Raw genomic sequence first — 27,042 nt, forward strand, 5'->3', positions numbered from 1 at the left:
ATGAGAAGGGCCAGGGACATAGCAGTTGGCCCAGACTCTTTATGGGAGAAGTGTGGAAGTAAAACAAAGTACTAAACTGGAAACTGAGCACGCTGCGTAATCCGGATGGATCGGGAAGGGTGGGGAAACGGGCTCCAGGGTAGATGGTGAGAACATCTCCTAGCTGTAAACTGTCACCATGAGCAAAAATCTGTTCCAAGAGGGAGTCACAGAGATAAGAAATATGTTGGGCATGAAGATACCCACATCGGGTCTCCAATCTCTGGCACAGGCTGACCAGCCATCCCAGTTTTCCCAGGGCTGTCTTGGTTTTAAAACTGAAGGTCCTGGGTCAGATCGGGGAAGCCGCTTAGGGCACACGGTGGACAACCCCAGCGGCTGCCCTTCTGGATCCACATGTGTGTTTGTGCTGAGACCACGCTTCCTGTGAACTGCCCTCAGCCACCGACCAGCACAGCAGGGATTCCAATACAGGCGCGTTCCTGTGAGAGGCAGGATTTGCGGCTCTGTGACTCCCCATCGGCCTGGCCGGAAACATTCTTCACAGTGTGCTGCAGACTTAGACTCTTTCTGCCCAGCCTCTTCGCTCCCGTGCCCACGCTCCTTAACGAGGGCCAGACTGGCACTGCCGTCTGCAGCTTCTCCCAATTCTTTCCAGTCCCTCCCTCCCTGTGCTAGTTTTCTAGGACTGCTGGAACAAACTGCCGCAAATATAGTGGCTTAAAACAGCACGCATTTATTCTACTGTTCTGGAGGTCAGAGGTCTGAAACGGGTCTCACTGGGCTAAAATCAAGGTGATAGCAGGGCTTTGTTCCTTTCTGGGGGCTCTAGGGGGAATCTGTTTCCTCATCTTTGTCAGCTTCTAGAGGCCAGCTGAGTGCAGGCCCTTGGCCTCTTCCCACTTCAAGAAGGAATTTTGCCAGTAGATGCCCTTGGAACCTGAACTGCACCATGACCTCTTCCCTGGGTCTCCGGCCTGACGGCCTACCCTGCGCGCTGCGGACCTGTCAGCTTTTATACGTGCGTGAGGAAATTGCTTGACGCAAATCTCTGTTCTCCCTCCTCTCTCCCTCTCTCTCTCTCTCTCTCTCTCTCTTTCTCTCTCTCTCTCTCTCTCTCTCCACACACACACACACACACCCTATTGGTTCTGTTTCTCTGGAGAACCCTGACTAACACACAAGGTGCAATGGACTGAATGTGTGTGTTTCTCCAAAGTCCACATTTTGAAATTCTCGCCACCAAGGTGATGCTGTTCAGTAGTGAAGCCTTTGGGAGGTGCACAGTTCACGAGAGCAGAGCTCTCAGGAATGGAATTCGAGCCCCTGTAGAGGAAGCCCAGAGAGCCCATCACCCTGCGACCATTTGAAGACGCAGCGAGAAGGTGCAGTTGGTGAACCAGGATGAGGACTCTCACCCGACAGCACATCTTCCTTCACCCTGGACTTCCCAGCCTTCAGGACTGTGAGAAATAAAGTTTTTGTTGTTTATAGCCACCTGATAAACCACTTACATTTCTTTCCAGAACAGTAAGCTGTGTAACTAGACACAGAAGCTCTTACCTGCTTCTTGGGCTCAACTTTTACTTTTTCCTTTTCCTTGTTTTCCTGGCTATTCTGTAGCCAATTCCCTTCCTTTCCTCTCCTGGGCTGGTCCCAGAGCACGCTGTCATATTTACAGCCAGACCTGCTCTGAAGCCCTTCGTGAAACGGGGAAAGACCATTGGGAAGCTTCTTGTTTGCCTTTATTTCCAAAGATCGTCCTTCTTCCTGCAGGGAAAGTCCTCAGGTCTTGTTTGTGGGGCCCTCTCCTGGCTCCATGACCTTGAACAGAAGGACGGTCCAGAAGAGGCCCCTCTCCTTGAACCTGTAACTGGCCCTGGAGGGATGAGAAACCCGCCCCCTTTCTCTGGTCTCCCTGCTGAGAGGCCGCAGATGCCGGAGCCTGGTGACTCAGCGTCTGCAGAGGAAAGAAGGGACCTAGTGGGCCAACTAAAGGTGCGATCTGGGGCAAGAAGGGGGTGACCAAGGGGAAAGGGCGTCAGTGATGACTTTGGGTCAGTTCCGAGGTGGGCAGCGTGTGTTCCGCTTTGGCTCAGCGGTGTCTGCCAGCCCTTCCCTCAGCTTTCCCGAGGGGACGGTGCGCCCTGCACTGTCTTTTCTGAGCTGCTGTCAACAGGCTTCTCCTGACAAGGGCCGGCAGTTCCACCGGCTACTCCCTGGGAAACAGCCTCGTCGTTGCCATCAGCGGTGTGACTCGGTGGCTGCAGACTCAGCCAGGGAAGGAGTCTGGCTGAGAGGCTGTGGCTTTGGGACGGAGGATGCAAGGTGTCCGCCGTGAGCAGCGGGGCTGGGCCTGCGGGGGTTGAGGGGCTGGGGAAAGGAGGTGAGGGCAGCCTGGAGCGAGGGCGGGGAAGCAGAGCTGCCCTGTGCGGAGGGGTGGGCTGGGCAGCCACAGATGCTTCTGGAAAGGCCTGCTGGCGGCTTCCTGCACGAGTGTCCTTTATGGCTGCCTCACGCTTCACGAGGAGCAGGTGAGGAGGAGGACGTGAGAAGAAACCTGCAGCAGGTCCGACGTGACTCGCAGCGCGGGTGTGCAGCCAAGCACCTAGTGAGTGTCATCTCCTGGAGGGGTCGGGGTCATGTCCAAGCAGTGTCCCGCTGCATGGGGTCTCAGAGGTCACTGGCTATGTTGTCCTCACCCAGGAGCTGGGCAGCATGACACAAGGTGGCTCCATCAGGCCTGGGGCACCCGTGCCGGGACGTGTTCCGGAGACAGGAAGAGGAACCGCGAGTCTCCTCCACGTCAGCAGGGAGACGCAGGCAGCAGGAACAGGGCCGAGGAGCTGGAGCAGCTGCAGTCTGGGGGCGGGAGCTGGTCCTTGCCGAACGTGAGGGTAACGAGGAGAAAAGAGCTGGTGGCTGAGACAGCGGTGGCTGCTGCTGCGTCGCCCCGCCCCAGAGCATTCCAGGCACAGGCCTGCATGTTCCAAGGCCTGAGGTGGCAAAAGCCAGTCTCTCCAGGATCTGAGGGAGGCCCGGCCGCTGGGGGGATGGCAGGGAGAGGAGCGGCTGCAATGACTGTGGTAGGACGACGGACCGAGGCCTCTCCCTTGCGGCTGGGGTGGGGCTGCGGCACCTCTGTCCTTTCTCTCCATGCTTCCCTGCGTCACACAGCCGAGCGGCCCTGGGAGGCAGGGCTGGCGTTTGCCATGGGCTATCTCTGAAGGAGCAGCACTTCCGCTTTGGTGGCCCCATTGCTGGGACCGTCTGCCTCCTTTGTGGCCCAGACCACAAGCCTCAGATCTGCTGGCTTCTGAGGAAGGGGCTCCGTCTCACTCATGTCTCGCGGAATGTCCAGGGCCGGTCTGGGCGCTCGGTAGAGCTCGGTAAACGGCAGCGTAGCTGACCTGAGTGTGCTGAGGGGACACTGTGCTCTCTGTTCTCGCTCCCGCAGAGAGGATGAGGATGAGGATGGCCTGCAGGAAGGACATCGAATGGAGTTGAGACGCCTGTCCTCAGGTACCACTGTGTCTGGGCCCTGGGGAGAATGCCACGGTCACTCCGGCTGCCGCTCACCCTCCTGCTGAGGAAGGAGCTTCTGGCTCATGGACTCTGGCTTCCCACATCCAGCCCGGTCCCCAGTCGCTTCCCTGGCAGGCTGGGCCCTGGGAGGCCTGTCCTGGGAGCGAGGCCCGGGCTTGCCGCCGGGCGCTGAGAGGCAGCCGCTCTGCGCCGAGGCCTGGGGTGGTCCCTGCCTCCGCCGGTGCTGGCGGAGGGTGTGGGGAGGACGGACAAACGCGCCTGCCCTGCCAGTCTCCAGGGGGGCTTCTTCTCTTCTCTGCATTTCCATTTGCACGCAGTGCTGTGATGCACGTGAGGCCTGACACGTCTCAAATTTAAACATACTTGGTTTTATTCATTTAAGGCTTTTGTTTTCTGTCGAAGGAAGGTATTTCCCCCTATTTTTCTCTTTTCCAAGCCTTAGAGCAGCAGAGAGAATATTCAACTCTGACTCCTGCTCTCCCTTTGGGGATGTGTGTGACGCACCCCTCCCCCAACACACACTGTCCCCAGACTGGTAGAATCCTCGCCACGCTGAGAGTCCCCTCCCAGGGAACACACACTCCCCTAGATCGCCAAACCCTCCAAAGCAGCCAGATCAGAGGCTGAGTCCAGCTAACGGAAGGAGTTAGCTCTTGTGGGTGTTCCCTGGCACTTGTGGAGCTGCGGGAGCCTGGGGGACCCCCGGACCCCCGGTTAGATGAGACCTGACAAGAGATGGAGTCTTCCTGCCTCGGGTTGGAACGTCACAGTCACTGTCCTCATGCCCTCAGCATCTTAGGCTGCGTTCGAGTCCCCTCTGTGAAATGCTGTCTTTTCCTTGAGCAGGTTATGACTGCAGGTGGACACACTCCCAGCTGGCCACCTTGTGCACGGAGCCACAGGAGTCCCTTCGACAAGGACATCCAGCTTGTCCCCCTCAGCTCTGGGCAGGTAAAGAGCGACAAGGTATCTTGGCCCAGGTACCATCTGCTCCGTTCCCTGTGCCTTTGTCTTCCTTGCCCACGCCCAGAAAGGCACTGGGTGTGAGGCCGGCTGCTCAGCCCTTCTCCGGCCTGAGCGCTCGGTCACTGGAAGGAAAGGAAGAGGCGGGCTGGCTGGGCTGGCAGGTCCGGGCGGTCGCTTGTGTGTCGTTTGGCAGCACTGTGTCTTTGCCTCTTTCCCTCCGCTGCCTGGTAGAGCCTGTGTGTGAGCAAAGACAGGAAGAGCTTCGGTTCCATGCAGCTTGTCAACACTGCCGTGTGCAGACGCGGAAAAGCAAACACGCAGCCACCGCGTCCCGGGTGCAGCCTCAGGACGTCTGGGGAGAGCGGGGCAGGGCTGGATGTGACCAAGGATCTGGGGCCACGCGGGCCAGGGACACGGGAAATAAAGACCATACGCATCTTGAAAGGGAGGAACGGCAGAACAGACCCGGGGCCCTCCCAAACAACCCCCCCCTAAGAAAAAGAAGTCCCGCCCTCCGGGGCAACCGCCAAGGCCCGGCCCCGGCCTGGAAAAGAATTTATCGGCTCTTTATGGAGAACATGAGGTCAAATCCCAGAGTTTCCTGATGAGACCACAGCGAGCAGCACTTGGAAGAACTGTATCGCCCCAACCCCTGGAAATGAGTTTCAACATGACAAACCCACTCTTGGCCCCATAGACAGCCGCCGTCCTCTGTCTCTGCTCCCTGTGCCTGTGCCACCTTCAGAGAAGAAGAATGAAGCTGCGGGGAGACAGCAAAGGGAAGGAGACAGGAGAAGCAGGCTGCGTGCCCCTTCTACAGCCATGAGCACAAGGACGAGATGTTGGCAGAGGGGAAGGACAGTGAGCAGCTGGTGGCCTATGGGAAGGAGGCCTGGGCCTGTCCCTGTTATGGTAGCTGGGTTGCCATTCCAGCAGCCTGGGTGAGGACTCTGGAGGTTTGGGGAGTAGCCCTCGCTTCTAACTGAGACCTAGGCCATGGGGGACTCCTCCTGACCCTATAATTTGGGAGGATGCCACCCCCAGTGGTTAGACTGGCAGCTGCATCACATGCAAATGGCACCAAATCCTTTCTCCCCTAGTGCATGGGTTGGAGGAGGCATTGGATCCCTTGGTGGCTCTGGGCTGCAGGGCCAATTGTTACTGGGGACAGCAGATAGGAGCGAGGAAAGAGTGTGCATTCATCATGAAACCACAGTCAGAGGCTGGCAGAAACTGAGAAGAGTGCAACAAGTGTGCCACAGAGCACCACCACGTTTCCAAATGGCTTTTCAACTTCCACCCTACCTGCGGCACAGGCCAGTACTGTCTTCTTTGACCTCCCATATCTTTCGCCTGGCCACACTTTGGCGGGGCCCAGGAATGTGCAGCTGGGTGCCGCTGGTGGGCTCAGGTCTGAAAACCCCTGGTGTGTCATGGCCCCAGGTCGCAGGTCCTTGGTGAGGCTCCTAGAGGTGTAGGATGGAGGATTCCGTTCTGGGGCGGGTAATGTCCCAAGGGGCAGGAGAGCGAGGAAGGGCCCAGGTGTGCTGCTGGGAGTCAAGTGTCGCTGCTGTGGTGCTGACTAAGAAAGGCTCATATCAGAAGTGCACATGGGAGGATTTATGGGTGAAATGTGTGATATCTTTAACTTGTTTTAAAATCCTCTGTCAAAACACGTGGAAGAGTTAGATGACACGATATTGATAAAAATACTAATATAAATGGTTAGAGCTTGGTCATGGCTTCAGGTAGTTTGTTACACTGTTGATTCTACTTCTGTGCACATTTAAAAATAATGAACAATGAAAAATTAAACAAATTAAAAAAAAAATACTGCCTCTCCTGCTGGCCTGCTCCCCTCTCAGCATTCCTGTCACTGCGCTGGGGCGTTTCTCTTTCCCTGGGAACATCACCGGGGTTTCACCATCTCTGTGTTCCCAGTACCCAGCCTGGGAGCCGGCACAGGGTAGGTGCTCAGTAACTGTGAATTTGGTCAAAAGGTGGATAGGTGGGTCAAGGTGGGTGTCCTGCCTGGCCACCATGACCAAGAGCTCCACAGTTGGAGCTGCCCAACCCAAGCAGGGCTTGGTGGGGTGGGCTGATGGGGGGATGGTACATTACCTGGGCAGACCTGAACCCAGGAACCTTCTGACGGGGACCAGTGTGCGTGCTGGGTGCTCACCTGCTCTCAGCTCTCTCCTCCTGCCCAGGGTCTTGCTCCTCTTGGGTTGCTGTGCTCTCACTTTTCTCAGCATCTAAACCTCCTAGGAAAGGACTAGGAAGGTATGAATGACCAATCAGTCTTCACTCAGGTCTGGAGCACTGTGTCGCTCAAAGTCTCTGAGCAGGGCGCAGGCCGGGTGTCTCCCGTAGGTCAGATTCCTTTCCTCCCACAGCGACAGCTTCTAACCTCCCAAACGCCGTCCGCACTACCTCACCCCACACCCGGCCCATCCCAATCGTCGGTGCTGCGCCGCGGACACCGCTCAGGGCCGTCCTTGGAGTTACTCCCTCTTTTTCTCTTCAGACTTGTCTTGTGTTTCATTTCCAACTCAACGCATTTTAGAACTTTGGCCATTTTAAACCCTGTCATCATGAGCTGTTCTTGCTGGTTTATTCCTTCTTCACCTTTCTTGAACATCCTACATGCATTTATTTTAATGCCACTCTCAGATTGCTCTGTCATCTCTAGTTTCTGGGACCAGAACCTTGTTGTTTTTTGTGTCTGCTGACTCACTTTGTCGGATCCCTAGGAGGTTTTCCTCTGAGCTCCTGTCCAGTAGGAAATGGTTTTCCACGAGGATCCCAGTGACCCTGCGTGGGGAAGGTGTCTGCAGAGGGACAGTTTCCCGTCTGGTTTGCTGGGCCCTGGCAGATTCTATCAGTTCCTGATGGGCTGTAATGTTGTCATCACAGCTCAGATTGTCTGCACCAACTCAGTGCAGACTTCGGGCTGTGATTTCCTGCAGATGCCCAGGGCAAGTGGACCTTCCTCTGAGCTGAGTCCTGGGCTGGGCCTGAGGTTCCTCATTCTGTTTTATGGGGTTGGAGGTTAGGGTTAGAAGGGGCTCTGCAGCCCCCGGCTTATGAGGGAGCAGATTCCAGCTCTCTCCATGCTGACAGCTGAGGCCTCAGCTCCCAACCCACCTGTCACACAGCATCTTAGGCCTTTAGGCATCAGTCACAGTGTCGAATCTTCATGGTTCTTCATGGCCAATCACTGTTGTGGCTTCAAGTTTCCTTCCTTAAACATTTGTAAATAAAATTTTCTAACACTTAGAAACTTGATTTTCTTGCTTCTAGTCAAACTTTGCATTAAAAAGTGCTCAGCATTGAGGCTTCAGCTGAGGATGTGGGCATTAACTTATGTGGGTGCCAACCAGCCCCATGGTTTATTTTTCTCCCCAGTAGTGTTCATTAGCCCAGGATGGACACAGAAAAGGCAAACAGTTGGCTTCATCCATCATCAGTGTGATCCTGAGCACGTGGCACAAAGAAAAGGGGCTGGGGACGTGTGCTGTGTTGGAATGAGAGTGGTCTAGGGGTCAGGCTCTGGGGCCAGGACTTGGAAGAATGTGGAGACGAGACGTGGATGGGTGGGAGGTCCTGCTGAGGTCCACGTGATCGTGGGGGAGCACCGAGTCCATGTCGTGGGAGCATCTGCGCTGCTGGAGAGAGAGCGACGTCTGGATTGTGTGTTAGGGCACGACAGGCTCAGGATGTCGTCAGGACCAGGGGGGTAACGTGCAGTGCAGAGAAGTGGAGGTCAGGAGGGCAAGGGCCGTTCAAGGCCACCACAGTGGGCGGGTCAGCTCATGGGTGTTGAGGCTCCCCAGATAACAGTGGGCCGTGGGCCAGGGGCAGTGCCAGCAGGTGCCCGAGTCTCAGTGAGTGGGAGTGGACGGCTGGTGTTGGGGGGAAGGGGAGAGGGCGCACAGCTGAGAGGCAGGCGTCTTCCACAGGTACCCTACAGGACACAGGGCCCAAGGGCTTGGGTGCGTCCAGCCTTGCAGGGGGCTGGAGCCTGCCCAGCCATGGGTCTGCTGTGCCCAGCAGGAGGCTGCACGCTCCCTGGGAGGCACGCAGGCTGGAGCCGTGAGCACTGTGAGCTTAGGGTGATGCAGGTCCCCTCCCAGTACTCTCCTGCCTCTCTGTCTTGAACAAACATCTCCGGGCTCCAGAAAGGGGAAAATAGCTCCAGCAGTTGGGAAGTGACAACAAATGGGTATGAAACCAGCTATATAGTGGAACAGAGTCTCTCTCCTTTGGATTCTGTCACTCTGCAAACATTGAAGTTTTAAAATGAATTTTTAGCATCAGCCTAGTCATCGCATACAGCAGGGGATAATCGACTGTCACACCGCTCCCCCTCATCTCAGCCCCAGTCCTCGAGGAGGCTCTGGGGCACCAAGGCAGGAAGACCCCTGGGGATGGGATGCAGGAGACGCCCCTCAGGCCCTGTGCCTGCTGCCCCCAGCCCCAGGTGCAGCCTCTGCAGACTCAGCCCCTGCCGGTCTCTGAGACAGCCTGAGCCCCGCCTCCCTCCCCTTCACAGCCTCCAGACTATCTGGTGAGCACCCCCCAGGGCCACCTGCTTTCTGATCCCAAGACCCCTTCCTGGGGTGCCCCGCCCACCCAGGGGAGCAGGGAAATAGGGAGGGAAGGGTCAGGATTTCTGGTTACAATAACTGCATCCTTGGGTTGAGATTGGCAGGTCACCTTTGGGTGGGAGGCGATGAACTGATGCTCATTCTGGTCTGGATGTTTCTGGAGCCCCCAAATCTCTACAGGGCCACCACCCCCAGAACCACAAGTGTATGCTTGTCTGCCCTGGCTCCTCGCTCGTCAGAGGAGATGACGAGCCTCCAAGTTCTCTTCAAGAGCCTGAGCCACCGGGCCCTGGCTCAGCTGGCGTCAGATGCCTGCAGCCCATAAGGCAGGAGCAGCCACCTAGGAGCGCCCTGGGGGACTGGGAGGGGTCTCTGCATAATCTCATGCCCTCCTCACGGCCACTGTGGCCTCTGCAGAGGTGAGGGGACCTGCCTGTGGCTGCCCAGCTCACCCACACGATGGAGTCCAGCAGGAACTGGGCTTTTCTGTCTCCAAAACCTGTTGGAGTCTTTCCGCAGGGCCCATGGTCTCCTAGACCGCACCACTTGGAGAGGGGCCCCCGCCAGTGTCACTGATTAAGGCTGGCAGGCACTGAACTGTGTCCTCCCACAATTCAGATATTAAAGTCCTGACCCCCAGAACCTCAGAGTGTAGCTGTACTGTAGCTGGAGACAGGGTCTTTAAAGAGGAAATAAAATTAAAGAAGTCGTTAGAGTGGGCCCTAATCCAGTATGGCTGCCGTAAGAAGAGGCTACTAGGACGCAGACACAGAGAGAGAACGCTGAGAGAACACAGTTAGAACGTAGCCACCTACAAGCCATGCCTCCGCGAGACTCAGAGGAAAATGGCCCTGTCCACACCTTGATCTTGGACTTGTAGCTCACAGCATTGTGAGAAAATTTTCACAATTCTTTCTGAGCCACCCCATCTGTGGAACTTTGTCATGGCAGCCTCGCAGATGACGACAACGGCTTTGCTGCTAACAGCCCAGAGCCCTGTTTCCTGCACCTAAGGGATGGGACTCCCTCGTCTCCTCTGCCCAAGCCCAGCCCTGTTCTCCCAGCTGGCACACACCAAGGTGCAGGGCCGGTGCTGGGATGGGGAGGCAGACATGGAGGGGCTCCCTCGTGCCCATATGGCCCAGGTTCGTGCGGACAGCAGGAGGCGGGTGTAAGGGGCCACTCTTTGGCAGACAGAGGGGACAGGCTCTTTAATATGTTGAAGACAACTTGGGAGGTGCCTGCTCAGCCCACAGCCACACCCAGGCTGGGCCAGACAGCAGAGGTATTTGCATGATATGACCTGGGTGGTCAGACCAGGCATGGACATCTTGACACAGGGTGGTGATCAGAGTCCCCCAGAGATGTGGCCCTGGGGAACAGCCCTTCAACCTCTGCCAGCAGTCTGAGCAGAAGATGAGTAACCAGGCACGACAGTGGGGCAGCCCAGCGCACAGAGAGGCAGAGGCGGGCTGGGCTGGGGGAAGATGTGGAGAGAGGTGGGGGCAGGGCCAAGACCATGTGGCCAGAGGCAGCCTTGCCCTCTGGTTCTCTCTTGGGCCCTGCCTCTGCACAGCCCCCAGGCAGGGGCAGGCTGGGGGCGCCCATGTGGACAACCCTTAGGGCAGGTGTTCTTAACCTTTTCCATAGAAATTCCCCAGCTGATAGAAGAAGTGAACATAAATCCAAGCTGGGGGAATATTCCAAGGTGGTCTTTGACATTGTCACAAGGTTTGTGGTTCATCTAAAAAACTCACAATTTAGAAATGGAATTCTTGCTATTTAGGGATATTTTTCATATGCTCCAGAAGTGCTCCTCCTTCTCCAGGGTTGGGCCAAAGTATTGCATCCAGAAGGCCCCCAAGGCTGCCCCTGAGTCACCCAGTGTCTGTCCTGCATGGGCCTGTCAGTGTCAGTCCTGGTGGCTGCGGTGAGGTTGTGTCTCCAGGCCTGGTCACCACCCAGCCACCCTTGCGGTGTCCGGCAATGTGCAGGTGGCCTCTCTAACCCCTGATCTCTGCCCTCCCCATCTCCCATCCCAACCCCCTCATTCAGAGACACTGAGCGTCACCTCTCAGGAGCGTCAGTCTTGGCACAAGAGGGAAGAGAGGTTGACTTCAGGCCACAGTTCCCCACTGTGTCCTAGTCTGGGCTGCTATAAACAAACTACCGGAACCTGGGTAGCTTATGAACAACGGGAATTTATTTCTGACACTTCTGGCAGCTGGAAAATCCATGATCAAGGCAGAAATGTGCATTCTTGTAGCTCTGATCTAAAATAAGGAATCAAAATTTCTCACCATATTTCCTTGTACATTTCTGTTTCCGGAAGCTCTGATATGAGACTTGTTTTCTAAAAGTATCCTGCTCCCCCCAAGGATGGACAGAGGGACAAAAGGCAGCCCACCTGCAAGTCAGGCGTGACTGAAGGCTGTGCCCCTCTTCCCTCTTCACTGGGGTGAGGAATCCCCTGACTGATGCCAAACCAGAGGGACCAGTTCAGCTGGAATGCAGGAGGCAGGGAGAGAGGAGCCCAAAGGGGAGAGCCACCGGAATTCCCTCTTCTTGGGGCCTCCTGTCACTGTTCACCACAGAGAGTCTGGAATGGTCTCCATGGGTGGCAGCGTGGAGGGGTCCTCCCCTCTAATGTCTCCAATCTCACCTTCTTAAGCTACAACATCCCCCCTTGAAGGATGAGGAAGAAGGAGGGGCCCAAGCTCTGGTTCCTATTGGCTAAAACACAAGGGCTCTTAAGCCTCATTAATAAACAGATATAGGGCTATGCATAGTGGCTCATGTCTATAATCCCAACACAGGGAGGCCAAGGTGGGAGGGTTGCTTGAGGCTAGGAGTTCAAGTCTAGCCTGGGCAACATAGCGAGACCCCATCTCTACAAAAAAAAAAAATAGAAAAAAAAAATTAGTCAAGCATGGTAGCACACACCTGTAGTCCCAGCTACTCGGGAGGCTGAGGCAGGAGGATCACTTGAGCCAGAGTTCGAGGCTACAGTGAGCTATGATGATGCCACTGCACTCCAGCCTGGGTAACAGAGCAAGACCCTGCTGCTAAAACAGTGAAATAAAAAATAAACAGATGTGTTGATTTTAGCCAAGATCGCATTAAGCTCCTTACAGAATGGCACATCTATTTTGCCCTGTGGGGTTCAGAGAGGCAGAGATGGGCACCCACCATCTCCACGCTTACCCGCGGATGACGCAGGAGTGCAGACCAGCTTCGGAAAGGTGGGCTTGAGCCTCTCAGGCCAGGAACAGAGCTGTCACCAGTCACGGACAGTCCAAATGTTCCAGCTGTGAGGAAAAGATGAAGTCTCTGCCCACAGTCTCTGGTATTTTAACCCACTGCTGCCCAGTGAAAGGTCTCACAGGCTTGTCTTGGTGTCATGAGCACCATGAACATTCACTCCTGAGTCGTGAAAGGACCAGCGTCCCCGCCACCTCCGTAGCTGCCTGAGGCTCCCTGGGCACAACTGTGCGCGACTGTCGGCGTCAGGCAGCTGGGCCAGCGCTGTGGAGAACCAGTGGGGCTGCCCCTGCCACCCACACCTGCAGGGGCCTGCGACCAGCCTCTCCGGACCCTGCCCCAGGGGGCTGCACGTGGGACAGCACCTGCCCCCCAGGCGCCAGGCTCCCGTGTCATAAATGGCTCTACCTGTCCAGCAGTCAGGCGTAACTCTGTATTACAGGGCAGAGGCGGACATTCTCTGTGAAACAAGAGCTATGTAGAAACCAAACCAAAATGAAAAAGTGACTGAGCTGGGCCTCACATCCCAGGAAGGCCGTCGGGAAGTGGGGTGTGCAGGGGCACTCGTTCTCTTGAGCCCCCACGGTGGCTCTGGGAGTGAGTCTCCAAATGTGGCAAAACCAAACTGCTGCGTCCTCCCCACCCCAGGGGTAGCAGCGTCCTCTTCCATCCTTCTGATGTCGCTGCAGTGCCTTGTGCCTGGCACCGCGGGCCTGGGACAGCCTCTGGTGACCCACTTGGGAGACGGATGTGCTTTTGGGGACGGCAGAGTCCCAGGAACAGGCCCAATTCCCATCCTGGCAGTGGGCGGGACCCCGCTGTGACCCAAGCTGCGGCAGGACAGGAGGGTGCAGGACAGAGAAGGGGCCAGGATGAGCAGCTCCCTGGGATGAAGGCTTCAAAGGTCAGCGTCATGTGACCTGGAGAGAGCCCCCAAACCATGCCCACACACACACATGCAAGCCTTGGGTCAAGCCTTTTTATTTTCTTCAAACATGAGGGACAGTGTGGTCATCGCTGTCCAACCTAATCTACCAGGGCTGTTTAAAACCCAAAGCTGCTGCACTTTGAACTTGCACTTGCCTGGCAAGCATCCCACTGAAAAGCAGAAGAGATGGGGCTGTGGAGAGCTGTTGATGGTGACATGGATTAGTGACATCTGGGTGACCTTGGCCAAGTTCCCCCAGGGTCCCCTCTTGACATATTCAGGGGTCCCCAGCTGGGTGTCTTGGGCAGTCACACGGCACCGTGTACGCACGCCCATCAGTGACAGGGCTTCTTCTCTGGGGCTCTTGGCTTGCAAGGGAGGTTTACGTGTTCTCCAGTGACATGCAGAGGATTCCTTTGAATCCTCCTGGGCTTGGGGACAGTGTCGGGTATCTGGAAAGAGCAGTCACATTTCCAGAAAGGGCCTTGCCTCCTTCGATGACACATTCAGAATTGGGATATCCAAAAAATGGAAACCAGGAAGGAGGAGTTCAGAGAATGAGAAATTTAAGTATTTCTCTTTGCAAAATCCAGGGAAGGAGACACAGCATTGTATTCATATTTCAATGAATTTGGGGGCTTTTCTCTGGAGAAAATGTGGCTACAAGACCCCATGTGTTTGAGCCCTTGGGACTCGTCCTGCCCAGCATCCACAGGACACCAGGCTGGCTGTCCCAGCAGGGGCAGTATAAACACATCTCACACCAGGAGCAGCCTCCCCAGGGACAAACTGTCTGATCAGCAACAAATTCCAACTCCTGGCTCTCGGCTGGCGGCAGCAGCAGCAGCGGCGCGGAGGGGAAGGCGTCCAGGATGCGGTGCGGGGTGGCAGGAGGGGCGGCCTGAGGGCGGGCGGGTGCCCGGTGCCGGGACTCCGCGCCGCTCCGCCCGGCCCGGCCCCAGTGCCATGAGCGGCGGCGGCGGTGGCGGAGGGGGCTCAGCGCCCAGTCGCTTCGCCCACTACTTTGTCATCTGCGGGCTGGACACTGACACCGGGCTGGAGCCGGGCGAGCTGTCGGATTACCAGAGACTGAGGACGGTGGCAGAGACGGTTACAGCTCTGATGCTTCCTCTCCAGTGGCAGCATGTCTATGTCCCTATTCTCCCGGCTTGTCTCCTGCATTTCTTAGATGCTCCTGTTCCATACCTGATGGGCTTGCATTCCAATGGCCTGGACGACCGTCAAAGCTGGAGCTGCCTCAAGAGGCTAACCTCTGCTTTGTGGACATTGACAACCACATCATCGAGCTGCCAGAGGACTTGCCTCAGTTTCCCAACAAATTGGAGTTTGTCCAGGAAGTCTCAGAGATTCTCATGGCATTTGGCACTCCCCCTGAAGGGAACCTTCACCGCAGTGAGAGTGCCTCCAAGCTGAAGAGGCTTCGGGCCTCGGAGTTTGTCTCTGATAAGAGAAACGGGGATATTGCGGGCTCCCCTTTGCGTTCCTACGAACTCCTTAAGGAGAGTGAAACTATTGCACGACTGCAGGCCTTGGTCAAGAGGACGGGGGTGAGCCTGGAAAAGCTGGAAGTGCGTGATGACCCCAGCAGCAACAAGGATCTCAAAGTTCAGTGTGATGAAGAAGAACTCAGGATTTAAAAGCTAAACATACAGATCCGGGAAGTTTTTGCAAATCATTTCACTCAGATGTTTGCAGATTATGAGGTGTTTGTCATTCAGCCCAGCCAGGATAAGAAATCCTGGTTTACCAACAGGGAGCAGATGCAAAATTTCGATAAAGCATCTTTTCTGTCAGATCAGCCTGAGCCCTATTTGCCCTTCCCCTCGAGATTCCTGGAGACCCAGATGTTTGCATCTTTCATTGACAACAAAATAATGTGCCATAATGGTGATGATAAAGACCCTGTGCTCCGGGTGTTTGATTCCCGAGTAAACAAGATCAGGTTGTTAAATGTTCGGACACCTACTCTCCGCACATCCATGTATCAGAAGTGTAGTACAGTGGATGAAGCAGAGAAAGCAATTGAGTTATGTCTGGCAAAAATTGACCATACCACAGTTCACCCACATTTACTTGACATGAAGATTGGACAAGGGAAGTATGAGCCAGGCTTCTTCCCTAAGCTGCAGTCTGATGTACTTTCCACCGGGTCAGCCAGCAATAAGTGGACAAAAAGGAATGCCCCTGCCCAGTGGAGGCGGAAAGATCGGCAGAAGCAGCACACAGAACACTTGCGTTTAGACAATGACCAGAGAGAGAAGTACATCCAGGAAGCCAGGACTATGGGCAGCACCATCCGCCAGCCTAAACTGTCAAACCTCTCTCCATCAGTGATTGCTCAGACAAATTGGGAGTTTGTAGAGGGCCTGCTGAAGGAATGCCGCAACAAGACCAAGAGGATGCTGGTGGAGAAAATGGGCCGAGAGGCTGTGGAGCTAGCACATGGGGAGGTGGGATGGAAGAGAACACGCTGATTGCCAGCCTTCGTGACCTCCTAGAAAGGATCTGGAGTCATGGGCTACAAGTGCAATAGGGTAAGTCAGCCTTGTGGTCCCACCTGTTACGTTATCAGGAAAACCGTCAGAGAAAACTCACATCAGGAAGCTGCAGTACCTCAGGAATACTTCCTGATTCAGAACGGAGGAAGTCTGATGCCAGCTCAGTCATGCCTCCCCTGAGGATCTCCCTGATTCAGGATATGAGGCACATCCAGAACATCGGAGAAATCAAGACTGATGTGGGAAAGGCCAGAGCATGGGTGCGACTGTCCATGGAAAAAAAGTTACTTTCCAGACACCTGAAGCAGCTTCTCTCAGACCATGAACTCACCAAAAAGCTGCACAAGCGCTGTGCCTTCCCGCGCTGCGATGATGAGAAGGAGCAGTTCCTCTATCACCTCCTCCCTTTCAACGCCGTCGATTACTTTTGCTTCACCAATGTCTTCACAACTATCCTGATCCCATACCACATTCTGATTGTACCAAGCAAGAAGCTGGGGGGCTCCGTGTTCACTGCCAACCCATGGATCTGCATATCAGGAGAACTGGGTGAGACACAGACCCTGCAGATTCCCAGGAACGTGCTGGAGATGACCTTCGAGTGCCAGAACTTGGGGAAGCTCACTACTGTCCAGATGGGCCACGATAACTCTGGGCTGTATGCCAAATGGCTGGTGGAGTATGTGATGGTCAGGAATGAGATCACAGGACACACCTACAAGTTCCCACGTGGCCGGTGGTTGGGGAAGGGCATGGACGATGGAAGCCTGGAGCGGATCCTAGTTGGGGAGCTACTCGCATCCCAGCCCGAGGCGGATGAGAGGCCACGCCGGACCCCGCCGCTGCAGCAGTCCCCCCGCGTCATCCGGAGGCTTGTTACCATCTCGCCCATCAACAAGCCCAAGCTGAACACTGGACAGATCCAGGAATCCATCGGGGAGGCAGGGAATGGCATCGTGAAGCACTTCCGTGAGCCTGAGGAAGAGCGAGGCAGTCTGACGCTGCTGCTTTGTGGAGAGTGCAGTCTTGTTTCTGCCCTGGAACAGACTTTCCAGCATGGATTTAAATCACCCCGGCTCTTCAAAAATGTCTTCATTTGGGATTTCCTGGAAAAAGCACAAACCTATTATGAGACATTGGAGCAGAATGAAGTAGTCCCTGAGGAAAACTGGCATACAAGGGCCCGGAACTTCTGCAGATTTGTCACTGCAATCAATAATACTCCCCGGAACATCGGCAAGGACGGCAAGTTTCAGACGCTGGTGTGCTCGGGAGCCAGAGATCACCTCCTCCACCACTGGATTGCCCTGCTAGCTGACTGCCCCATCACTGCACACATGTATGAGGATGTGGCACTGACCAAAGACCACACACTTGTCAATTCCTTGATCCGCGTGCTACAGACACTGCAGGAGTTCAACATCGCGCCGGAGACGTCCCTTGTCAAGGGCATCGACATCTGACCTCCCAGCACCAGCCGACAGCAGGACTGAGAAAGACTCTCACCCTGCAGCTCTTCCCAAAGGGACTTAAGTGAATTGTGCAGGAGATGGAGAGGATATGTATACTCACTGTAAAAAGAAAACCAGGGGATTTTTGGAATAAATAATCTATTTTAGAGTTTATTTGCTGATTTGCTTTTTACACACTTTCATGTGAAAGAGTGACAGGGAGAGGGAGCGAGGTTGGTGCCGCTTGTTTTGAAGCTGGGGCTCTCCCTCGCCGTGGCCATGTGCTGGAAGCCCACAGCCTCCCCGGACTGAGCCTGCGGCGCCGTGTGCGGGGCAGTTCCACTTCCTCGCCCCTGTTGCATTAATGAGGCCATTCCACGTCGTTTTTGAACTAACATTTTCTATATTAACATTATTATGGATCTTTGGCTTTCATGGGCCACACAGGTGTGCTGAGCGGGAAGCCCCATGCTCCAGCCAAAGGGATTTTTAGTAGTGCCTCTGCGCAGGCGCTGAAGAGTCGGTCCCACATCTTTTCTTTTTTGTCAGTATTATTTGGGAAGGAGACGGGCCGGGACGTGTCATCGTGCTCAAAGTCACATTTCCTGTTGGCACACAGTTGCACAGAAGTAAACATAAGCACGTTTTAACAGGTTTTTCTTTTCTTTTTTCTTTTTTTAAAAATGTTTTATTTATTTAACCCTCCATTGTGTGTTTTAAGTATTTCTTTTTCTTTTCTCTTCTTTTAAGGAAAGGGGAAGCTTGTCACAATCTAACTGGCTATGTTATTGTTAAATTTATGTTGTTTTGCAACTTAGAAACCAGCTACAGTATGGCCCATTTAATAAAACACCTGAAACAAACAACAACAAAAAAATTCCAACTCCTCTCACAGTAAACCAAGACTCAATGTGTATGTCCAGTTTGGCAGACAAAAGCCTGTTAATCGTGGGTGTTTGGCGCCTCAGAGGTCAGGCTATGGGGGTGGGAGGGACAGAAGGGGCCTGCAGGGTGCCCGGGCAGGGGCAGGGCGACAGAGCAGCGACAGCATCCTGGAGGGAGGCCTGGAGCAGCTGGCTGGGAGGTGGCAGCACCTGGACGAGCAGGTGAGGGGGCGGCACTCCCGGCTGGGAGGAAGGCAGATCTTTGAGGCGCAGGGCGCCTGCGCTAGCGGAAGGCACTCCTGGCTGTGTCGAAGGCAGATCCTTGGGCCACAGGGTGCACACTGGGGCTGCATCTGGCAGAAGTTGAGGCACCTCCCCTGTGGGGAAGAGAGGAGAGACAAGCTCACCGAGATGGCATTGCAACTGGGCCTGGAAGGCTGCGGCTGCCTGGCTCCAGCGGTCGGGCTCAGGACCCGTCAGGACCGATGAGGGGGCCTTGCCGGTGCTCCCGCTCCCCGCTGGGTGCTGGCCTCCAGCCTCACTCCTCCTTCCAGACTCAAGATAGGCATTGAATGCCCACGCTGCCTTCCCCAGGCTGCCCTGGGCACAGCGACTCTGGTCGCCTTTGCTCTGGGGTTGACCTTGTCTGGTGTCCCTGGGCTGGCAGCCTGGGGAGCAGGGAGCAGGAGGCCCCGTTCCCTCTGTGGCCCAGCATTGCCCAGAGGCTCTGGCGAGTGTGTGTGGCAGGGGGAGCCTCACCACAGCCCTCAGGCCTGGCTGCAGGGCTTCTGGAAAAGGCTGAGTGGGGGCACCCTGGGGTGGCAGCAGCTCCACGGTTCCCTTGCTTTAGGAAGAGACTGATCCAGACCTCCAGGGACAGCAAACTCTCTCTGCAGATCCAACTGCTTTGCTTTCATCTTGGGCACACACCAGCCACGGTGGCCAGCACACCATCCGGACAGCCCTTCTCTCCATGTCTGTCCATGATATCACTTTCTCTACTGGCTTCTTATGCCCACATGATTAGGGACAAGCCTGTCTGAAGATTTGATTGTGGCCTTTTAGAAAAGCCCTAAGTGTCACTCTAAGTAAGGTCTAAGGGGCTGGGGTCCAATCCTGTCTCTGACCTCAGGAAAGTCACTCAGTCTCTCAGGAATGGTTTTCCCATCTCTAAAATGGGTACAGCAACACCAAACGCTGATCGGTCACCCCTTCCTGCCTTCCTTAATAATGGACACCTGATTTTGATTTTTGGGGAGCAGACAATGTGCTCTCAGGTGTAAAATGACATTTCCCAGTGTGCCCTGCTGAGCAAAGTGTCCCCAGAATAAATGATGGCAAATGGAATATAGATAGGAATTGTTGGCCAGTGCTTTAGAGAGGGCTCCTTTGCATTTTTCCTTGTTCTTGCTGCCTGGAATATGGATGTGATGGCTGGAGTTCCAGAAGCCACCTTGTAAGCCTGAAAAAAATTGAGAGCCTGGCCTGTTCAAGGAGAATTGTTGTGTCCCCCCAAGGCGGCTCTTTAGGGGCTTAGTACGCAGTCGGACAAAAGTCTTTCTCAGCGTGCCCAAGCGTTCTCATTTCCAAGTTCACGTCCCTGGAGTGCCTCTCCTTGTCGTGTCCGCCCAGTGAAGGTGAACCCTGTTCACCTTTTCAGTCTCAGCTCAAGCATGTCATCCTCCCTGAGGCCCAGTAACCCTTATTCCCAGCTAAAGTGACTGCCCTGCCTGGCCACTCCAGTCGTGCTGTGCCCTTGTCACGCTTCTCCTCCAGCCCTGCTCCTGAGTCTGAGGCTCTATCTTTCCTCCTCTGTCCCTGGGGACTGTGCCCTGGCGGCTGGGGTGGCAGAGCTCCTGCATCCTGGCCTGTATGACCTGCAGGGAGTCTAAGGAGAGGCCTGTCACACTGCCCAGGGTCACACTGTCCTGGGGGTCACATGGGCCAGTCCAACCAAGATGGGACACAGACACAAACCAACCTCCTTCAGAATAATTGATAATTTCCTTCTCCTGTGTACTTTGAACACGTTTTGTGGTAGAGGTTAGAGACCATAACATCCTATGCACAGTCTGGGCCTAGGTATGAAAGCTCCCAAATTATACTGGAGGGCTGAGGCCCAATGTGGGAATAATCAGAGTCCTCTAGGAGCCCCTGTCCTTGTTCTGCACACATCAGAGCTGTACCCGCATCACCTCCAGCATCTGCAGCTGTGGGGCTGAAAAGGGCTCCCAGGTTTCCCAGGGGCATGGTACTTTGCCTCGACCTCCCTGTCTATGAAATGGGCCACCATGTCCATGGAGGGGGCTGCAGCCCAGCACTGCCTGAGTTTCCCTGGCCCCGGTGCCTGCTGAGAGCCTTCTCTACTCAAGCCCACTCTCCCCAGGCTGCCGGGATCCCACCGGTGCCCTGTTGGGCCAGTCTGGGCCTGTTGGTCCCCAGGAAACCCTCCAACCCCCCAGGTGCTCCACAGAGGGAGCGGACTTGGGGCTTGCCTGGGCCTGTCACTCATGCACACAGCCTCACCTCGGGCACCTGGAGACAAAGGCCCCAGTGCTGTTTCTCCTACTGCACTCTCTCCATAGACGCTGGCCCTTCCCCTCCAGACCCACCCTGGCGCCTGCCCTCATCTGCCCTGTCCTGGTGGCCCCAGGACGATGCTCACCTTCCCCTTGTGACCCCTCAGACCCTGTCCTGGCCACCTGTGTCTGCAGCAGCCTGGCCACCCTCCACCTGGCCCTCCTGGGCTCCCCCTGCCCCTTCAGGGCTTCAGGCTCCCTTCTTAGGACAGCTCAAGTGTGTGCCCTGGCCTCCCTGGCTCTGCCCACACCAATCCAGTCCTTCCAGAACCATCTTCCCACCCAGCTCACATCCTTCAGAGACGCCCCCACTGCAGACATGATCCAGTCCCTGTGCCCAGCACTTCACTCCTGGACCTTCCCCACCAGGGCTCCAGGGCTGTCCCCACCCTGCGCCCAGGCCCCCACAGCCCCAGCTACTAGAAGACCAGCCATGCCCCACCCTTCCTCTCTCCTCTGCCTTGAGGGCCCTCCTCCTTGCCCCTCCGTTTTGCCTGTCCAAACTCAGCCATCCTGAGCCTGGGTCTCAGCCCTGCTGCTGCCTCTGCCAGGCTGCCTTCCCCCGAGGCTGGGAGGGAACACTCTGGTCCCAAAGCCCCAGTGTTGGGCTCTTTCCCCAGCAGTAAGGCAGACATCCTCTCTCTCTCTCTCCCCCACCCTTCTGGCACAGGGTTGGGGACTCTCTCACCTTACAGGACCTTGACTCTCCCTGCTTCAAGTCACATACCAAGCTCAGGGCTGAGCCCAGAACAAGAGTGACAGAGCGTTCACAGGCATGGCCGAAGGCCTCAGCCTGGAGGCACAGGGATGGCTCCCTCCACCTCTCCTCAGAGCCCAGAACAGGCTCAGCCACACCACCACCATCCCCTCCCGACCACAAGCTGGCCGTCCCCAGAGCCAGGACACACCATCAGGATGTATGGGTCACAGTTCAGGCCTCACTGGGGTGGCTCCGAAAGAGGGACCCAGAAGCTCCCACCTCACACCTCTGACTAAGGCCTAGGGAAGGTCTTCACTGCTGGTCATGCTCTCCTCTGTCCCTTGGGCCTGGTTGCCCATCCCCCTTGCCTCTCTGGGCTGTCCCTGTGGCCGAGGCCAGTCTGCTCAAGCCCTCCTCAGACCCTCTCTGGCACAGTTGGGAGTCATGACGGGAACCCGAAAGGATGATGCCGTGTCCAGAAGAAGGTGGCCCCTTCTCTTCCTCTCACTGCCCACCCCACCTGGACCATCTGTGGCGCTGCTGGGAGAGCTGGCTGTGCTTCTTTCTATGGGAGGAGGAGCTGCCAGTGACAGGGCCCAGGGTGCTCTCCTGACGTCCCAGACAGCCACGTCGCCAGAACTGTCCCCATCAGTCCTGATGGTGGAGTGGGCAACTACTGCCAGGTGTGGGTGACCAGCAGCTGGGCCTGCATTGGATCTGGTGACAGAGTCCCAGGAGCTGCTGGTCATCCGCCTACACAGGGTCACCTGCCATTCCTGCAGCCTCACCATAGTGTGACCTAGCATTCTTTATAACGGCATTTTTTGGATAGTGGAGTTTTATGTTATCCTTTTTCTTTTTGATATGAGAAAGATGATACTTGAAGAGGTTAAGCAACTCAACCTGACTGAGCCACGTTCTTCTGTGGCCACCCTTGAAAATGCCAAAGGGACTTCTCATCCCTCCACAGACACCCCCAAGACACATTCCTGTGCTTCATACACGTCAGATCTGAAGTGCTTCCTCATGTCAGAGAAAAGACCGAAAGTGTATTCGCAGGACCACATCTGACTAGAAGTGATCACTGATTCATTCATTCATTCATTCAACAACAGAGAGCTCTGTGTCTGTGAACCCGGATAAAGGACAACAACTGCTTCTGGAAAGATTACTTCTGTCAACATTCCAACCTGCAGGGCTGACACTCGTGTGTCTCCCACACCGCTCAAGTGTGTGACATAGAGTGTTACTATGAACAGCTCGACTATTGAATTGACAGATACTGTATTTGATTTCCTGCCTCTTGGCTCACCAAGTCCAAGCCACGTCAGGACATTTGCACTGGCTGTTGGAAGGAATTCCCCTAATTTTCTCTCCACTGACTCCTTCTTATCAATTTTTTCTAGGTTTAAATGTCACCCCCACCCTAAGCCCTTCTCCACCAAGGGAGTCTTCTATGGTCAACCAGGCATTTGCTGACCTACCCGTGACGTTTAATTCTCTGGACAGCACTGTCACCATCTGACATTCCCCAGAGAAAATGTAAGCCCTGCTATGACAGGGGGACATTCTCCTTGTAGTTCGTTCTGTGTCTCCAGCATCTGATATAGAATAAATTTTTGCTGAGTTAATGAATATGAATAGTCCATGAATATTTTCCTTTGCTAATTCCTTCTACCGCTTTTATGCTTACCTAGACCTCTATGCTGAAATCAAATATTTACTTGTATTTTACTGCAGTTATCATTAGTAATGCCATACACACACACACACACACACACACACACACACACGCACACACACGCACTTTCTAAACTATTTAGAATTTATTTTAGTGTGTTATGAAATAAGGTGTCAGAATTGGGGTCCAAAATAAAACTCCACGAGGTTGGAAGGGATTCAAGACGGCTGACTAGAGGCATCCAGCACTCACCTCCTCCACATAGAAAAAACAAAACAGCAAGTAGATAATCTCACTTCAAATAGAGCACCTAAGAGAGAATCCTGGAATTCAACAGAGAAATAATGGGAAACACCTGAGACACAGAAGCGGTGGGAAGGCAGTCAGCTCAGCCAGGATTGTCTGGGAACCCAGAGAGGCTCCCCAGTGTGGGAAAAGGGTAAGCGAGAGATCCCCAGTGGTCTGCATTCCCACAATAGACTCCTGTAACCCTAGCCATGGGAGAACACCTTGACCCAGCGGGCCCTGAGACTGACATGGAGAACTGCCTGGAAATCACGCAATGATATTGCCCTGGACAGAGAGCTCACACTGGGTCTCACACATCCCCAAAGTGCAGCTGTAGCCCTTTGCCATTTTGAAAGCCCAGTCTCCACTGGACTGCATCCTGCCCTCGGGGCCAACAGCCCCTGCACCTCCACATCCTTGGAGCTTAATTTTCATCCCCTTACATCCACCTGGAAGGCTGCAATGGCACAACACCAGGAGAACCAGGGGAACAGAAGGGTCCCCAGAACTCCAGTATACACAGCATCCTTCACCACAAGGAATGGGTGGTACAGCACACTGGGGAGGCTGCCTCTGGAACCAAAGGAGCCAAGATGTGCACTCTTTGGAGTGTGAGAACCATCTGCTTGGGGTGGCTACCACAGACAGCAACCCCACCCATCCAGCAGTAGGGCTGCCATGCACATGACTTGAGGACAAACTCTGCTTCTGCTCCTGTAGCTGCTGCCACTGCTGCCAGGGACAAAACATATGCCACTGGCAGTGACCCTGCCCCCTCCAGCAGCAGAGCCACCATGTACTTGCATGTGCCCTATTACTGGCTTTCCTTGCTGCTCCTGCTAGCTATGCTGCTGCCACCACTGCCAGAGGCCAAAGCTCAGGCTCCTCAGAGCCTGAAAACCACCTCCCTATGGCTGCAACTACTGTTACCCCCGCTCCCCAAGCAGCAGGGCCACAGAGCACTTGCATGTGCCCTTAGCATATGCTTTCCACACCCACTGCTACAACTGCTGCAGCCACCCAAGCACTCCACTGGGGGACCTGGGGATCACCCTGCACTGCCCATCATAGCCAGCAACTGAGTACACTACAGGGGGCCTCAGGACAGGCTTGCCCAGCCTGGCACCACCCACCCCAGTGCCCAAGCACACTCCCCAGAGGCCTGGAGGATTGCCCCACCCTGTCCACCACCACTGATATCTGGGTACTCCTCCCAGGGCCCTGATGATGGGCCCACCCAGCCCAGCCTACTACTGCCACCACAGCCTGCACCCATCTGCACACACCTTGGGGGGCTAGGATCTGGCCCGCCAGCCCATTGCGGCCATTGCTAACACCATTGCATGCCCCTTTGGAATCTGAGGGTTGTCTGACCACTGCTACTGCCATTTCTCACTCCACACATGCTGCCAAGGGACCAAGGACTTACCCACCCATCCAGTCTACTGCCACCACTGCCAATGCCTAAGGAAGCCACCTGGAGCCACCTAGAGGCCTAAGAATAAGCCCGTTTGGACCCACTGACATTGGTGCCTGTACACTCCCCAGGGCCTGCTTACCCTGCCACTGCCACCATTGGGGCCTGAGGACAGGCCCACCTGATGTCCCTGCTCCAAGCAAAACTTCACCACAACCTCTGCTAACAACCGCAATTTAAGCACTGAGGAAATCATACACCACTGATGCTGCTTATAGGTGAAGAAATCATATAGACATTACATTACTTCTCACACCCAGAATCAAAACTAAAATGTCCTACCCAATCAATACCATAGCTACATCTTCAGGAAAAATCTTTCTTTATGAAAGCCAATCCAAAAAATTTGAAGGAAGCAACTGTAACACCTGATGCCTAGATATCAACGTAAGGACACAAAAAACATGACTAAACAAGGAAACATGACACTTCCAAAGGAACACAATAATTCTCTAGCAACAGATTCCAATGAAAAAGAAATGTATGAAACACAAGAAAAAGAATTCAAAATAATAATATTAAAGAAGCTCAGTGAGATACAAGAAGACAAAAATAAACAATACAAAAAATCAGAAAAGCAATTGAGGATATGAATGAGAAATTCACCAGAGATACAGATATCTAAAAAAAGAACCAAACAGAAATCCTGGAACTGAAGAATTCAATGAATGAAATAAAACATTCATTCATTCAAGTGTTTTAACAATACACTAGAACAAAAAGAAAAGAAAGAATCTCAGAACTTGAAGGCAGGTCAATGAAATAGCCCAGTCAGACAAAATTAAAAAAAGGCTTAAAAAGAATGAACAAAGCCTACGTGACATATGGGACACCATAAAGTAACCAAACACATGAATTTTGGATGTTCCAGAAAGAAGATGAGACCAAAGGCATAGAAAATCTCTTTAATGAAATAGTATCTGAAAACTTCCAAAGTTTAGCAAGAAATTTAGACATTGACATACAGGAAACTTAGGAACTCTCAAATAGTTACAACCCAAAAAGTTCGTCTCCACAACACATTATAGTAAAACTGTCAAAAGTCAAAAAAAATAGAGAATTCTAGAAACAGCAAGAGAAAAGCATCTAGTCACATATAATGGAAGCCCCATCAGACTAATAGCAAACTTCTCAGCAGAAACCTTACAAGCCAGGAGAGAATGAGATGATATGTTCACAGTTCTGAAAGAAAACAACAGTAATATACCCAGCAAAGTCATCCTTCATAAAAGAAGGAGAAATAAAGTCTTTCCCAGACAAGCAAAAAATGAGGGAATTCATCACCACTAGACCAGCCTTACAAGAAGGACTTAAAGAGTCCTATAGCTGGAGGCAAAAGGATGATATCTACCATCATGAAAACATAAAACTCAATGGTAGAGCAAACACAGAAATAAGGAAGAAAAAGGACTTAAATGTTACCATTACAGAAAACCACCCAAACATAATGATAAACAGCAAGAGAGAAGGAAAGGAACAAAGAACATTCAAAAAAAATCAGAAAACAATTAACCAAATGACAAAAATAAGTCCTCACTATCAATAATAATCTTAAATATAAATGAATTAAATTTTTCACTTAAAAGATATAGACTGGCTGAACAGATTTTAAAAATGATCCAATTATATGCTGCCTACAATAAACTCACTTCACCCATAAAGATACATTTACAATGAAAGTAAAGGGATGGAAAAAGTTATTACACACAAATAGAAACCAAAAGCGGACAGAAGTAGCTATACATATATCAGATAAAAGACTTTAAGCCAAAATCATTAAAAAGTGACAAAGAAGCTCATATTATACAATGACAAAATAATTCAGCAGGAGGATATAACAATTCTAAATATATATGCACCCAACACTACCACACTCAGATATTTAAAGCAAATATTGTGAGATCTAAAGGGAGAGATAGACACCAATACAATAATAGTTGGGGACTTCAACACCCCATTCTCACCATTAGACAGATCATCTAGAAAGAAAATAAAGAAGGAAAAATTGTATTTAAACCACATTTTAGACCAAATGAATCTAACAGACACCTATAGAACATTTCCTCCAATAGCTATAGAATACACATTCTCTTCATTGGCACATAGAACATTCTCCAGGATAAACTGTATGTTAGGCCACAAAACAAGTCTC

General features: G+C 53.6%; 1 protein-coding gene and 1 pseudogene across 2 annotated transcripts in view; one reads left to right on the top strand and one right to left on the bottom strand.

Moving 5' to 3' along the window:
• The first annotated feature begins 14,505 nt into the window (after positions 1 to 14,505).
• On the top strand, positions 14,506 to 17,293 carry LOC105815983 (annotated as a pseudogene). Its single transcript, XR_001137772.1, has one exon. The product of XR_001137772.1 is annotated as a DENN domain-containing protein 5A pseudogene (transcript).
• Positions 17,294 to 18,257: 964 nt separating this feature from the next.
• ANTXRL (anthrax toxin receptor-like) overlaps positions 18,258 to 27,042 on the bottom strand; it is a 42,511-nt gene continuing 33,726 nt past the window's right edge. The window contains exon 14 of the mRNA XM_012651252.1: positions 18,258 to 18,542. Within this exon, the coding sequence (XP_012506706.1) occupies positions 18,258 to 18,542 (285 nt within the window). The remainder of the gene's footprint in view (positions 18,543 to 27,042) is intronic.

The sequence above is a fragment of the Propithecus coquereli genome, unplaced genomic scaffold (genome assembly GCF_000956105.1).
Source record: "Propithecus coquereli isolate 6110/MARCELLA unplaced genomic scaffold, Pcoq_1.0 Scaffold351, whole genome shotgun sequence".
Lineage (NCBI taxonomy): Eukaryota > Metazoa > Chordata > Mammalia > Primates > Indriidae > Propithecus > Propithecus coquereli.